This window comes from Ochotona princeps, chromosome 4 (genome assembly GCF_030435755.1).
Source record: "Ochotona princeps isolate mOchPri1 chromosome 4, mOchPri1.hap1, whole genome shotgun sequence".
In the NCBI taxonomy this organism is placed as follows: domain Eukaryota; kingdom Metazoa; phylum Chordata; class Mammalia; order Lagomorpha; family Ochotonidae; genus Ochotona; species Ochotona princeps.
Window position 1 is genome coordinate 42,309,531 of NC_080835.1, and position 16,266 is coordinate 42,325,796.

A 16,266-nucleotide genomic window follows, 5' to 3' on the forward strand; every position below is an offset into this window, starting at 1 on the left:
TGAAGCACTCAGATCTGTTACTTAATTAATATTATGACTAAAATATTTTTACATGTATCAATTTTTTTCAAATTTATGTGTTTATTTGAAAGGTAGAGGGAGCGACTGGAACAGAGGAGGAGGCAGATACTACTCACGTGTTCACCACCCAAATGACCCACTAGCAAAGTGTAGGCCAGGCCAAAGCTGAACTCCAGGAACTCCATCCAGGCTTCCAGCACAGGTAACAGAGGCCCAAGTATAGGGGCCAAATCCTGCTGTCTTTATAGGCAAATTCATAGGAAGCTGGATCAGAAGCAGGGTATCTAGGGCACGAACTGACACTTGGACACAGGATACCTGCATCCCAAATGGCAGTTTAACCCACTGAGCCACAATGCTGGACCCAGGTATTTTTCCATAATAAACACAAGAGCAAATCAATATGATTTTTATGATTAAAATTTTAAGTTTTAAAAATGCCATAATGAGCAAATATAAACAAAACATACAGGTGTGAACAAATTAAACAGCTACTAGATTTATTTTACTGATGGCTGCTATTGTTTTTGGAAGCTTTCTTGGAAGCAGAGTATTAAAAACAAAGACACACAATTAAGTACCACTGTTAATTGGGTCTGGAGGGCTGCAGGTGCTACTACACAGGTTTTTCTTTTTTAAATAAAGCATCAATGGTAGGCATTCTAGAGCAGCAGTTAACTCATCAACCAGGAATACCTGGTTCAAGTCCTGGCTACTGGGTTTCCAATCCACTTTCCTACAAGTGCATACACTAGGAGGCAGCAGATGACTGCTTAAGTACTAGGGTCCCTGTTAACCATTAGTTTTCCTTGCTGTAAGCCTAACCCAGTCCCAACAGTTGTAGGTATCTGCGTAGCGAACCAGTCAATACAAGGAAGACGTATCACCAACATTGCCTTTTTGATAAAAAGTAAAATACTAATAAAAGCTTCACATAAATATCTGTGATCAATAATGTTCAAACACTTTTGCCCTAATGAAGCTTATACAACCTTTCAATATTTCTAAAAGCTAATGCTTAGATCTGGCAAAATAAAACTGATAGTCAAAATCCTTCCAAGAATCATATTCACCTTTTTCTCATTTTTTTTCCCTTTTAAAAGTTCTACATAGACTATCACATTGAACAAAGTTAAAACATTCAAATTTCATCCTCTTGATCAGTTTTCTAACTGTAGAATAAATTAGTTGAGCTAGAATAATCCCTAAACTGTTGTGTGTTTCAAAGTTTAATTATTTCAGTTATTGATAATAATCAAGTAAGACCACTAAAAGCACTCTGAACAAGCATAACATACAATATGCTTGTTCAATAGAATATTTTTTATTTTCTAACAAAAATGTTATTTTAAAATACTGTGATATTTAGAAAGAAATTAATTCCACATCTAATGATACAAAAAAATCAATGAATTTGGCCTATCCGAATCTCCACTGACTAAAGGGGAGATAGAAAGGGTTCAAAAAATCAAAATCATTTGGGCCCGGCACAGTAGCCTAATGGCTAAATTCCTATTCTTGCATGCGCAGGGATCCCATATGGCCGCCGATTCTAACCCTGGCATCCCTGTTTCCCATCCAGCTCCCTGCTTGTGGCCTACGAAAGCAGTCGAGGATGGCACAAAGCCTTGGGACCCTGCACTGGTGTGGAAGATCCGGAAGAGGTTCCAGGCTCCTGGCTTCAGACTAGATCAGCACAGCTCTGGATGTTGGGGAGTGAACATTGGACAGAAGATCTTCCTCTCTGTACAAGTGACTTTCCAATAAAAACAAAGAAAAATAAATCTAAAATATATATATATATACTGTTTACATTAAAAATTTAAAATTAAAATCATTTAAATAATGCTATGTAAATTCATAAGCTAAATATTATAATGATCATTTCATCATTTCTTGGTTCAGATTAATGACATGCTCTACTATTTTGTTTTACAAGACTAAGCTTGTATTTGCTTTTTGTTTCAGTTCTTAACAATGCTAACAGCTGGTACTGTTTAGGTTGTAACTACATTACAGCACCTGAACTCATCTAGAATCAGTTGAGCTTTTAACTGCTTCTAAATTCCCAAGCACCTTGATACAATGTAAAAGGTGCTGGTTCTTGAAAAGTAAATATTATCTTACATAATATTTAAAAGGTACAGCATCAATGTGAAAATCACATTAGTTGTGAGCATCAGGGCTTGCTGAGTACTGCTTATGTTTTTGACCTTGTGAAGTTTTCGGTCTCCTTTCTCAGCGGGGTCTTCTATTTCTGAGCAGGGGTAAAATCCAGGAAATGGTGTGAGAGGATTAATCTTTGGCCTACAGGAACCTGAGAAAGCACCCATCAAGCTACTGATGCTCCGGAGGGAAGAGATGACTTGTGGGGGAAGGCTTGGGTCCATCAGAAGATCCGACACCATATTGCGAGCCTCATTTAGCACTGAAAGATCAACTCCATTTCCACCTCCAGAATTCTAGAAGAGAAGAAAAGGGAAGTAATACATTCGTTATGCAGAAATTTTAACATTAAAGAAAACATTACTTTAAATCAAGCCTATTTTTATATGCTTAATCTATTATTTTTAAATATAAAGTTTAATTTAATGTGGTCATAGCATATAAAGGTACACACCACGGTATGCAATAGTATAATTCTAAGTTGAAGATTTTTTATACATGTAGCAATACATTTTAATTTCTCAATATTTCATTAACTTCATTATATTTAATGGTATTCATTACCAACTCACTGTAATTAGTAAAGAACTAAACCTGTGTTTACCTTAAGGTTTGTAATTTGGGCATTTCATTAATTTATTGGTGTTGTCATTTCATCTACGTCAAACTTTCTTCTAAAAATACACAGCATGTCTTTAATTTAGCTTATTCATTAAAAAGCCATGGTTTATCATGGGCTTGTTGTAAAGGTTCCTCAGTTTGAAATCTGTGACCTTGATCAAGTTATTTCAACTTGAACATTTTACGTTTCTTCAATGTTAAATGGAGATAATATCTATTTCATAAGAGTTGATGTGAGAATTAAATCTGATAATATGTGTGAAGCACATAGAGCACTGTCTGTATTTAAAGTGCAGTGAACAGTAATATCATTATTAATAGCATGAAAATAATGAGATAAAAACATAGAAGATGGTAGCAGCGTTCAAAAGAGACAGCGGTAACTTTAAGCTGAATGATTAACAAAAACTTCATAGGGCGACATCAGGCTAAGCCTTGAAAATATGTAGGTAAAGTTCTTCATGCTAGAAGAAATATATCAACAATGTATGTAAAAGATAGGTAGTTTTGGGCCCGGTGTGGTAGCCTAGTGGCTAAAGTCCTCGCCTTGCAAGCACCACAGACGCAGGATCTTCTTCTCTGGCTCTCCTCTCTGTATATCTGACTTTCCTATTAAAATAAATAAATTTTTTTAAAAATAAAAGGTAGTTTAAACTTTTTGACAATGCATATGTATGATATTACACTCAGTGACTTATAACAATAAATGGCCCAATAATCAGTACAGTGAACTGTTGCTGCTTTTTGTGATTTTTATTGTTTCTCGAACTTACATTTGGGTATGTCTGGAACTTATAACTATTCAAGTTACTTCATGTGTTCACCATGAAACACACTGAGCATCCTCAACAAATTTCAGAACTGAGAAATACTACAGAATGCTAAAATAGTTAAATAACATTTTTGAACATTGTGGAATTCTTTTCTTTCCTTCTTTGTTAAGCATTAATTTATACTATTCTTGGTGTTGAAGCACTCCCAGCTATCAGGGCATAGCTCAGTTATTTCCAACCCTTATCTGCTATAAATAGCATTAAATAAACACTTCTCTATATATGTCACTCTTAATAAGGAAGCATATTTGTGACACATAGCTTCCCATAATTTGAATTCCTGAACCAACACAAATAAAAATGTTAAACTTTGGCCACTCTTCTAAAATCTTCCCTAAAACATGTCTATCAACTTTACCCTTTTATTAACTATATTTAATAGCACCTTTTCTGTATATTCTTAATTATAATTGGATAGTATGAAACTAATTCATGTCTACCCATTACATAGGAAAATAATAATCTCATTGATGCTTCAACCTGAATTCCCTGATTTTGTAATTTTGCAAGTTCTCTGCCATATTTCCATGGACTTTGTCTATTAATGATCTCATTAACTATTACAAAACTCAAATGCAACATGGTTGAAAGCAGATTTCATTACAGTAATCTTTTCTAAAAAGTATTCAGATTAGGAAAGGAAAATTCCATTGACAAATTTACCAAAGCAGTGTATTATGTTTTCAACTTTAACTGTACAAATGTAAGTATTAAATTGCATTATTAAATTTTTCTCATGACAACATAAATGTATTATGTACAAAAATAACTCATGGAGAAATCCTTTTTTCATGGTCAATTTCTCTTTTTCCTCATAGTGAAACTTCATAATGCCTTAAATATTTGCCATTTTAGTATTTTTTTTCTGTTGTTTCTTTTTCTTGCTCCTCTGGGTTTTTTTTTTTTTCTTGATTTCCAAAGGGAAGGCAAGAATTATCCAAACTTTTAATAAAAAACCTATCTTGATTGATTTATATATACTGTAACTGTTTCACATGATACAATTTTTAAGTATAGGGATTTTTTTCCCTCTCTTCCCTCCCCATTTTCTCCTCTGGCCATTTTTCCTCATATTATCATAATAGTATAATTCCTTAGTGACAGTTACAAGCTTAACTTTCTGCTATTTAAATATATCATGGCATGGTAGGTATAGGCAAAAGTAGAAAATGTAGTATCATTCTGTAAAGGTGTATTTCAATATTTCATTGGGAGTCCTACTTTTATTCTGGAATAGAGATGTGGACTTACAGAATATTTTTCAGTGTGTTACTCAATCTCCTTAGTGGTTGCTCTTGGTTCTAGAACATAGTTCAGTGGGTGGGTTTTCAGTCTACTGGCATCAAAATTTCACCACTTCTAAGTTAGGAAACCTGTATGTCCTCTCATTTCATTGATTTTTCTTCTTGAAGCCCCCAAATTCCTTCTCTTATCATTTGCCTCTGCTTCCTTAAAAATGTATCTATTTGAGCAGCAGAGTGAGACACAGAGAGAAGTTACTGGTTCGTTCTGTGACAGCTAGACCCAGGCTGAACTGAAGCTTCGCATCTCCCACAGGAGAGCTGGGGACCAGTCCATCTGAGCCATCGCCTGCTGCCTTTCACAGTATACATTAACAGGAAGCTGCTATAGTCACGAGCAGAGCAATCAACATTTTTAAAAGTTAAAAACAGAAGATAAAACAACAGAAATACTTAAGGCATTAAAGAAGCCATGAGAGAAACTTAATAGTGAATTTTAATCACATTTGTACTACAGTGAAAACCATAATGCACTGTTACGGTAAATCTGTATTTGTTCAAATCCATACGCACTGATAGGGGATATGGGTGTACCAACAAGTTTTGACTGCAAGGCCAAATTCTAGCCTAAGTCTATAAATGTTAAAACGTTTATTATCTCGTTTTTTATACCAGAAACAAACTGAACAAAACCATACTGTTTTCTGTCTTACACAGCCATTTCAGAAATCTTCAGTATTTAACAATATTGAAGTCAAGATAATATTAGCTCATGTTCTCATTGATTGATACACATTCTGGGAACATATTACTGGTTTAACAGGCCATTTGAATAATTGCTGTTTTCCCAATGTATAGGTGAGGAAACAGTTTCAGAGAAACTTAACAGTCTAATTTTCCAGCTAAGACAGACTAAATTTGTATCAGAAGAACTTCTGTGTCTAGAACAACTTTGGAGATCTAAAATAAAACATGAAATAGTTTCATACGTCAGAGCACAGTCCAGGAGCCTGAGCTTTAGAGGACAAACACTCAGAGTTAATCCAACATTCTGTGCTACTTTTCTTCCCCAAGGAACTTACTGGTGAATCACAACTGGCACATGGAAAAACAGGTTGAGAAACAGAGATTTAAAGAAGGTAAAGAAACAGGGCAGGACTCTGTAAAGTCTCAAAAGGCTGAGAGACCAAATCGGGAATTCAGGGCTATGAGCACCGGAAGGGGACTTGAATTTTAACATCAAAAGTTTCAGTATAGGTATTAATATTCCATTAGTGATAAAATATATATGTATAAAAACTTGTGTTTACCTGATAATGAGGCTTATACCATTGCTTTAAATCCCAATCCCAAAGAATCATCTGAAAAAAAAAAAAGCAGTTTGTTACAAACAAGAAACACAAAGATAAAATGTAGCATTTTTAATTATAGGTAGCTGAACTGATTTAATATTTGGGAGAATTGGAAAGGTGAGGATAAAAATAATCTCTAGACAAAATATTTGGTTAATTAATCTGTAAATGAGATTCAAAATAAAGAATAATCCTATTATTTATTTATTACCACAAAAAGGAAAACAACAATCCAAAAATCACATCCAGTCATAAAAATATTTTAAATGCATCATTAAATACTCTTCGCCTCCCTACACCTGTCATCAAAGGCTTATTACTCAGCATTTTTAAAACCAGTGTCAGGTGGTAAAACTATTTTCTTAGCAGTAAAGCACTTTTGTCAAAAAACACTTCAAATAGCTTGTTGTCTTTGCTATTAGATTAAGCATGAAGGAATCAATTTATAAAAAGGATATCGCACTTCACATATAGAGATGAGCAGCCATTTTACTGTTGGTACTTTATAGGAGATTACTGATAATTGATAAATCCTAAACACCATTTTCTCTTGTCCTTCCTAGCAGACATTCTGGCTGTTCCCCACTCAGTATGGTAGTCACATGGCCAAGGACAAAAATATAACTATAATTATCAACCTCTAGCTGCCATCTTTTGTTAACCCTACATTTCTCTGATGTTTTCTGATAAATGAATAGTTCTAGAGCCAGTGCTGCATCAACAAATTAAGCCACTGCCTGCAATACTGGAATCCCATATAGAATTGGGGAATCCAGTCCTGGCTGATCCAGCTTCCTGCTAGTGCAGCTTGGAAGGCAATAGATGATGGTGCAAATATCCGGGGTCATGCCATTCCTGTGGCAGAACACGACAGTTCTTCCCCGCTGGATTTCACCTGGCCACCCCTGGCTGTTGTGGCCAACTGTGGGGAGTGAACCAAAGGATGGAAGTTTTCTCTGTCATTCTTTCAAATAAATAAAATAAATATATATTTTAAAGTGAACAGGCCTCCTCCTTTTGCTTAAATAATTCACTGTAATGTTAATTTTCTATATGCCTTTGAACTCTTGGCTGGACTAGAAGCTTAGCTAATTTGTAACAAAATTATAAAATTTATATTATTTGTTTCTTTTCATTGATCTAAAGTCTTCGAGTTTTTCTATTATTTCAAAGTTAGGTGTTGGCAATTTTTTTTTTTTTAAATACAGAGCATTTTATACTCTGTAAGGCACATAAGATCTCCATGGCATTATTTATCTCTTGTCTTTGTTTCATAGCTTTTTAACATGAAACAAACAAATCCAAACTGTCCTTAGCTTCAGAGTCATACAAAAACAGATTGTCAGCGAGATTTGATCAGTCAGCTATACAGTTTGCTGACTCGTGTTTTATTCAATAACCCTCCCTTAATAATTCAAAACATTGTCAGTTGTCACTATCACTAAGTCCTTGTTAACATCCTCGTAGAAGGTAATCTCATTCTTGCCAGTTAAGAGAAATATATTGTCTCCCAAAGAAAATCTAGACTTTTTATACCTTCAACCTCCTTCTACCAATGTCCACAAGTGGCTAGGTTATACCTACACTCAAAGTAACTTCATATGTATTAACAAACCCATTAATTTTACACAGTATTTTATGTGGCCATGGGTGTGGTTGAGATAGTTATACCAGTTTGTGATATAATAAGCATAAAACTAATTAATGTCTCTGAACTCTAGTGACATTAGTTAACTCATCTTAACAGTTAACAGCTTCCTGAAAATATTCATAAGATTAACACAGAGTTGACTTATTCCTCCCATCATCACGACATCTGTAACATATTTAAGATCATTAACAGAAATCTAGAAAATGACAGAAATGAAACAGAATCATGATATGTCTCAAAAAGTTGCCTATAATATTGGTATCCATTCATTAACATGTTCTGAATTCAAAAACTTGCCTAAATGTACTACCATCTGATCCATACTTCTATATTTCTTCCAAAGGAATATCATCACAGACAAAAAACCACTCAGTTTAGTTCAAAGCTGTTTTTTTTTTTGCTATATTTAGTATATTTTCATTAGGATAGTTTCTTAAATTGCATAGTCCTGTGTCCTCATTTTATAACCTATATGCTTAAATACTCCCTTTTTAAGAGTACTTATATTCTAATGTCAAAAGTCAAAGTTGTATTCTTATTACATATTTTCAGTGTAGTGCTAGGTGAAAATTTGTTTAAAGGCCAAAAAGAAAATCTTAAAATATTTGTTAGCTATACAAATGCCACAGTATAACACAAAATATACTATATATTTCTGGTATTAAAATGTCATGAAGGGGAGGGCTGATTAGGGGGTTATAGTATATAAAAAGTCTTTTTATGGGGACAATATAATGAAAATAAAGTTGAGAATCACTGTTATTAAAAAGTATGCCTGTTGCTTGCTTGTAAAAGCAATAGCATCTCAGCTTATTTTCTGAATATGTTTCCAAAGACATTCAAACAACTCAAAGCTACCTGCTCAGAAACTGGTATTAACTTGGGGATAATATGTACTCTATTTTAACTATACTCTTAGAGGTCTCTCAAAACTGTCACATACAAAGCCTCTCTTCCTTGCTTATTATTTTTAGATTATCACTCACAGCATTTTTTTTGTATTGCAGATCATTTCTCTTAAATAATTCACTCCTTCTGCTCTTTTGTCCCACTATGAGTTTTTCTTGTAAGTATTTTTTTCATAGGCCTGGAGTCAATTTCTACAGAGCAGCCCACCTTATTTTCAATCACTTTCTCTAGCATCAAAATTATGGTACAAAACGCAGTAGGCCTTAGTCTGAAATTCCCCTTCACATTAGTAATTGAAAACGGATACAGTATAAACCACAGAAAGCTGGAGGACTGCCTTCTGTGTCATCTGAACTGGAATATTACTGATTTGGGGAAAAGAAAATTATTTTCCAAAGTAGTAGAGTGTGAATTGATTCAGAAATTCCACAGCTAGGTATACATCTCTGAGCTGTGTTAATCAATGTGTGATACACAACAGCATAAACAGAGAAATTAAAAAAGAAAAGGCTTAGAAAATCTCTGTATCAACTTGGTACTATGAAACATGTTTATCATACTTTATAAAACCCATCAATCCACAATAGATTAGGCAAAACTCCAAAAGCTGTTCTTCTGCTATTCATAGCTTGACACCATAAGATCAGAACAAAAATGCATACAACTGTGTAATTTAGGACACCAGCAAACTAGATACAACCCAAATGTCTTACATGTCCATAGTAAAATGAACATTACTCATCTGTTCACACAAGGGAATACAGGATTGAGAATGAATGACATACAGCTACATATGACAAACAAGAATCCCAGAAACATAATGGTAAACAGGAACAAGCCGCAGAAAGATACATATAGTAAAACGTCATTCACGTAAAATAAAATGTAAAGTGTTGGATATATATATATATATCTTTTGGAATTTCAATACATGGAAAACTACAAACAAAGGCAGAACGGTGATTACAGGAAAATAAAGGGACTGAATCCAGAAGTGTTGAGTAACTAGTGCATCAAGAGCAATGTTCAAGATATTGGTGGGTGGATGTCATTTGCTCCCATAGTCTCCAATTATATGAATATTTTATGAATATTTGTTTATTTAGCTTTAACACAAAATTAAGGAATATTTAGAGAAGGCGAAGAAGTAAAGAAAATGACTACAGAAAACTCTTTTGAGAAACTGAGGTGTAAAGGCAAGAATGCAATGGAGCATGGTGGAAAACAAATGAACAAATAGCGTTTCTCAAAAGCATGGTAAGCCAAACACGTGCCCCAAAGGGGCGATTTTCTTTTCCCTACTTAGTGATAATTTTGTAAACTACAATAAGCACTTGGAAATCAGACTTGGAATCTGTTCTAAGGAAAAAAATCAGTTATTTATGCAACAAGTTCTTTGCAAAGCAATGGGGGTATGACGTTAGATGCAGAGCTGCACACTGCTCTAAATCACAGACCATAGCAGGTGGATACAACACCTGTGCTGGGCATGATTCAAAATTAAAGAAATAACACAAAATTGTAAAACAAAAAAAATTTAAAATAGCACAAATATAAATGCACTTCACTTCTGGTCACACAGCATATCCATATTTTTAGTCTGCTATGAAAAAATGAAATAAGCATACATATATTTAGAAGCAAATATTTTAAAAAGTTTTTCCAAAAAAAAAAATTCCAACACTAGGTCAGATATCGTTGTGCAGCAAGGTAAGCTGCCACTTGGGACACTCACTTCATGTCCTGGAGTGCCACTTTTAATCCAAGCAACTCTGCTTCCAGCCCAGATTGCTGCTAATGCAGCCTAAAAAGACAGAAGGCTGACATCCTGTGTGCTTGAACTCCTGACACCCATGGGGGAGAATCATGAGTTCCAGCCTCCTGGCTTGGGTCTGGTCCAATGCTGTTTGAGCACTGGAAGAATAAAACAGAAGACAGAAAATCTCTCCTCATCTGTCACCCTGTCTTTAAAACAAATAATAAATAAATCTTTTGTTTTAAAAAAGGGAAGAACTTGCACTTCTCAAGCTTTTAAGTATGATATGTCCATCATTCAGTAATCACATAGGCCTGAATGATGTTTAAGGTGAGAGATTTTTCCTAAATACAGGGTCCATCTGAATATTCAGAATGGTAAACAATCAGTTGATGCCTAAATTACCATTCTGGCTGAATTATTCTAACTTAAAAGATACACAGAATGAAGCTACAGTACAACCTACTGGTATTTATCAATGAGCTAGATAAATATCTTTAATATTGCAAGCAATGAACACTGACATAATTTTTTTTAGTTTTTTCTTTTCTAAAAACTGATGAAATTCCTATACCAAGAACTGGTAGGGTAGATGACCACTGCATATACTAAAGGTATTGTAGATGGTACATGACATATTTAAAATTTAAAAAACGCTGGTCCAAGTATTTATTCCTCCATATAAAAATGTGAGGCTTGTAAAGAAATAGTACTTTTATGTAAAAGAGCAAATGCTTAGTACAAACTTTGTTTTCAAGTCAGCAAAATTTTAGGCATAGAAACTTCAAATTATCAATTACAGTTTTGAAAAGGTTATAGTGATTATGGTATATTTTCAAAATATGGCTCTATTACCCTATAAGACATACTTTCATTAAAATTTGCTGATTTTAGGAATTTCCATTATTATAATTATCTGTTTCCTTTAAACTTACAGAGAAAACATTTTCAGAAATGACTGTATCTTTTCACACTGTAGTTATATGTTCAAAACTAATTTAAACAACTTTTCTTTAAGGAACATATGAAGTTCATGTGCTATTAGTTTTTAAAAGTATTTTTGCTAAAGTGTACCAGAGACCATACCTTTATTTAAATTCGGTTTTTTTCTTTGTGGTTTTAAAGTTGAATCCTGATAAAAGTTTCTGTTTGAATATGTTTACAAATCTAACATGCTTTACGGAGCTCTACAAAACCACCAAAACCACAGAAAAACATCAGCAGCACAATCAGGAGATGTTATCAGGTTCAATTACGTCAATGAGGTTTTACTTCATTGTTCCCACTGCAGCCAAAATGAAAAAAAAGCATATATATGCCCTGAAATCAAACTTACACAACTGTTGTATTTATGTGAAACTTAAAAAGAACACTTCTTATGCTACACCTTTGGATTAACTGTTAAAACATATTCTATTCTATTTTTTTTGGCAACATTTTTCGTGAACATCTTATAAAAATCAACGTTAATACAACTGAGTTTCCAGTATTTCTAACTTTCTGTTTCTAAACCTTTCAAGGCAGTATACCAATGAAGAAAAAAGCTCCCTGATTGTGATTATAAACACAAATCAAAAGAATAAAACTAACAGATACATGAAAGCTAAACTTTCTATTTTGAAGTGAAAAAAAAAAAAAACCTGCAGTAATCTGATCCCTCCTTGACAAAGGAACCTATTCAGAAACACTGAGGAGGTTCCTGTGGGCGGGGGTGGGTGGGTAAGGAAGGAGAAGTAGTATTACTTGGAAACTAATCTCATTCACTGCTGTTAATCAAATAGCACGATGACAGGCACAGCGACTTCCACTATATGCTGCAAACCAGGCACTACAGTGCGACTTCACATGTATCATTTCCTCATCTTTATCAGAAGCCTCATTGGCCCATTTTAAAGTTGAGGAAACAGAAACTGCTAAAATTCAAATGACAAGTACATGGCAAAGACATGACATGTGTAACATTATCTTATATTGAGCATTTACTAAATACTATTATGTGCTAGCAAGGTCACAAATACCCGAAAAAAGCATACAAAAACAACAGCAATTTTACAAGTGGACCCATTTTATATACGGAGAAGTTGAGTCCCTACAGAAACTGACCCCGAGCAACCTTCCAGTATGTTTCTGCTTAAGTCTATCTAATGGGAGTCAAAAGCGGGAAACCAGAAATGGAAACGATAGATCCAGGCTTTTGACTCCATCGCCTCCCTGCCTACGTCTCTGGCTACAGTTGTGTTCTTCCATGACTAGGGCTCTTACTAGGTGACCTTTCCTTCGTGGCCTCAGCCATCACTAAACTCTGCAAACACCGTTTCACTTCTTTTAGCCAAGACGAAATTAACAGCTTTCCAGAGGGGCTAGTCCTAACCCTAATTAGCCTTCCAAAGTAGACCCTCTATTCCAATATTTTCACCTGAACTATCTTTAAGCGAGTTTCTTTTCTTGCTGGGACCCTAAATAATGCAGCATTGCTTGAATGAAGTTCTGCCCCATGCCAGCTAGTAGTGGCAGAGCTAGTCTTAACTGAGGTTTTATCACTCTCTACATTATCTTCTACACTGTTCAAAGAATTGTTTTGGTTACTTCTACTTTCAAATTACATACGGAATATGAACTCTTGTTATATATTCATTGCTCTTGCTTTAGCCTCGGCCACCACCACTGGCCCAGATTATTACCATCTAAAGGTCTCCTTGACATCTCTCTTACTCAAGCACGATCTATGTTCAACACAGAAGTCAAAATGATCCATTCATACTTGAAGTCACATCATGTCACATCTCTGCTTCAACATTCTCAATGACTTTCCAATTCAAGTAAAAGACTCCAGAGTTTTAAAAAAATGGTCCACAAGACCCTCTCCAACTATACATAGGGTATACTTGCTATTCCCTGAACAGGCCAATTAGTATAAAAAAGACCCAATACTGACACTATTTCTTCTTTTTTCTTAATACACTCAAAATAAAATAATAACATAATCCTATTCCAGGTATAATACTGGTAAATCAAATCAGACTTTCTATAATACACATAGTTTTTGGTCAGGAAATACAAAATCAGAAACAATGAGGAATAAACACAGCTGAGAGAGAATATAAAAGTATTAAAGTCATATGCTACAAAAAATAAGAGTTCTAACTTGCACAACTCTCTGTTCCTTTACTCTCTACACTACTTATTAAGAATCATTAAACATTTTTCATACTTTAGTTTTTCAGGGACTATTCATTTATTTATACACACACACATATAATTACTTGGAACATTTATATGCATTTTGTACGACTAGCATTATTATTCCAATTTTATAATTTAATAAAACCTAAATCTGTCAAATGAGTGACTCAGTTTTTAAAATCCTTCCTTCTCTTCCATTTCAGTCTACTCTGATCCACATATTTCTAAATTTTCTCTCACCACATTTACTCATATTAACCACTAGTTTTCATATTTTTACCAGAACTCCAACAGCCTCCTTCCAATTTTCCTTTTAAAATTCTACCCACTTATACAATAAATCTTCAAAGACATTTTGATCATCTCTCCCTATTCTAATATATATTCAGAGTATTTTTCAGCTGTCATAAATTTTAATGACAACAGTTCCAATCTCATTTTACAAATAAGGAAAACCAGGATCACAGCAAAGTCATTGTCCCTGTCTTTCTTACCTTCACCTAACTTCAGCTAAACACATTTCAGAGAAATCAAGGAAACAAACAAAATCCACATAGTCTAGGGTAAGGCTAGCCTTCTGAAAGATAGATAGATAGATAGATAGATAGATAGATAGATAGATAGATAGACAGAACAATCCTGAAATTTATAATTCCACCAATTCATCTTTCCAGCAAAGTCATATCTGATTATCACCTCAAACCAAAAGTAGAGCTGGAGAGAATCTAGCAGCAGAAATAGGCTTGCCACTTTTCATTTTTTTAAGATTTATTTATCTTTGCCACTTCTCATTTGAATGGCATCTTCAAACTTCCTTGGTTTCTACTTTGTATCTCCTATTTCTCAGTCCCTGTCAATATACTTAGTCTCTTAAGATAGAAGAAATATGTAAAGGCTACAATGAAAGTATTCTTTAAATAAGGAAGCTTCTTCCTTGAAAGCAACAATTACTTTCAAGCAACACTCAGAATTTAAGTTATTGAATTTCACAATAACAGTGCCAATATAATAAAGATTCAGGACCATAAGATTCAGATTTTGCCAAATGACTCTATCTCCACAGTAATAAAAGCTATTTCTTTAAAAAAAAAAAAAAAGAAAGAAAGATATACAAAGGAAAATAGCTCACAACTAAAGTAGATTTTAGGAAGCCAAGAAGCTTAAAAATAAATTTGTACAAACTAACCTGCTACTTAAAATGCAAATTTTCATTTTTATTTGGGATTTTTATTGATCAAATGGACTTTATTCAAACTGCCAGCAGTAACTTAAGAAATATCTCTTATCATGGTGGCTGAACTTAAAATTAAGAAAACAATGATACTAACAACTTGATTTAGAAATGAAATCTTGGAACCTCTTGTCAATTTTTAAAAGTTCATATTCCAAAGGATTGTTATGGTACCCTAGACTGATAAAAACAAAATCTTCTAAATATTTATGCCTTTCATAAGCAAAGTGATTTTTTCAACAAACTTTAAACAAAGTTTTAGAAAAACTTTACAAAACAGAGGCCTATTAAACACTAATTTTCTGTGTTTGAAATTGTATAGAAAAAGTAGAAGTCTGAGAATTAACTCTGTGGTATTATCACAATGTGACATGAATCAGCTAAAGAAGCTGAGAAGCCAAAATCAAGTGTCAAGTCTACAGATGCTATCCAAAGAAAGAGCAACTGCTAACAGTTTCCCATGGAATATTTTTTTCCCAAAGCGCTGGTACTTTATGTGCTACACAATAAAAATTAGGAGTCCAGCTCCAAATGCATAGAGAAGGAAATAAATATGATTGTCCACATTGGCCACAACACAAAGGTATACCTATATCAAAACATTACACTGTGAAATATATATATTTGTACAAATTTTATTTTCAGTTAACAACAAGGATAGGAACAAATATTTTGAATAGCAGTTGAGACGTCTGCGTGTCTTCGTGTCTTGATTTGTATCCAGGCTCCATGTCTCATTCTGGCTTCCTGTTAAGCACATCCTGGGAAGTAGCAAGTGTGATTCAAGCAATGGAGGCCCTGCTGTTCATGAAGGATATCCAGCTGCAGGTCCTGGATCCTGGCTTTGGCCTGGTCTAACCCAGGCAATCACAGACATTTGCAGAGTGAACCAGCACAGACATTTTCGTTCCTACTTCTTTCTGTCACTATAGTTTTCAAACAAAAATAAGTGAATCTTTAAAAGTTAGAAAGGAGATAAAATAGTTATATTAAGGATCCTCAATAATAAACAAAAGATTAGATTTTTTTAAAATATTTCTATTTTCAACTTAAAAAATGTCTTTTTTTTTTTCTTCCCTTAGTTAAAGGTTGCTTATTTATTGGCAACCAAATGAACACCCTCCTGGAATTTTGCTGAGAATAGAATCTAACACAGTGTTAACTCTTGACCACAAACTATTAAAAAAATAAATTAACCTACTCTTTCTGGTTTGGTGATGGTCACTGAGGATAGCTAAATAAACCATTAGGCTGCAAATATGCATGTCAATATAGGCACTGTTTACTAATTCATTAAATAGT

The 16,266-nt window shown here is 34.0% G+C and overlaps 1 protein-coding gene across 2 annotated transcripts in view; it reads right to left on the minus strand.

Moving 5' to 3' along the window:
- PDE3B (phosphodiesterase 3B) overlaps window positions 1-16,266 on the minus strand; it is a 128,750-nt gene that overhangs the window by 54,259 nt on the left and 58,225 nt on the right. For both annotated transcript variants that reach the window (XM_004593757.2, XM_058663333.1), the window contains exons 2-3: window positions 6,193-6,243; window positions 2,235-2,483 (exon numbers count right to left, since the gene is read on the minus strand). In XM_004593757.2, coding sequence (XP_004593814.2) covers window positions 2,235-2,483; window positions 6,193-6,243 — 300 coding nt within the window. The remainder of the gene's footprint in view (window positions 1-2,234; window positions 2,484-6,192; window positions 6,244-16,266) is intronic.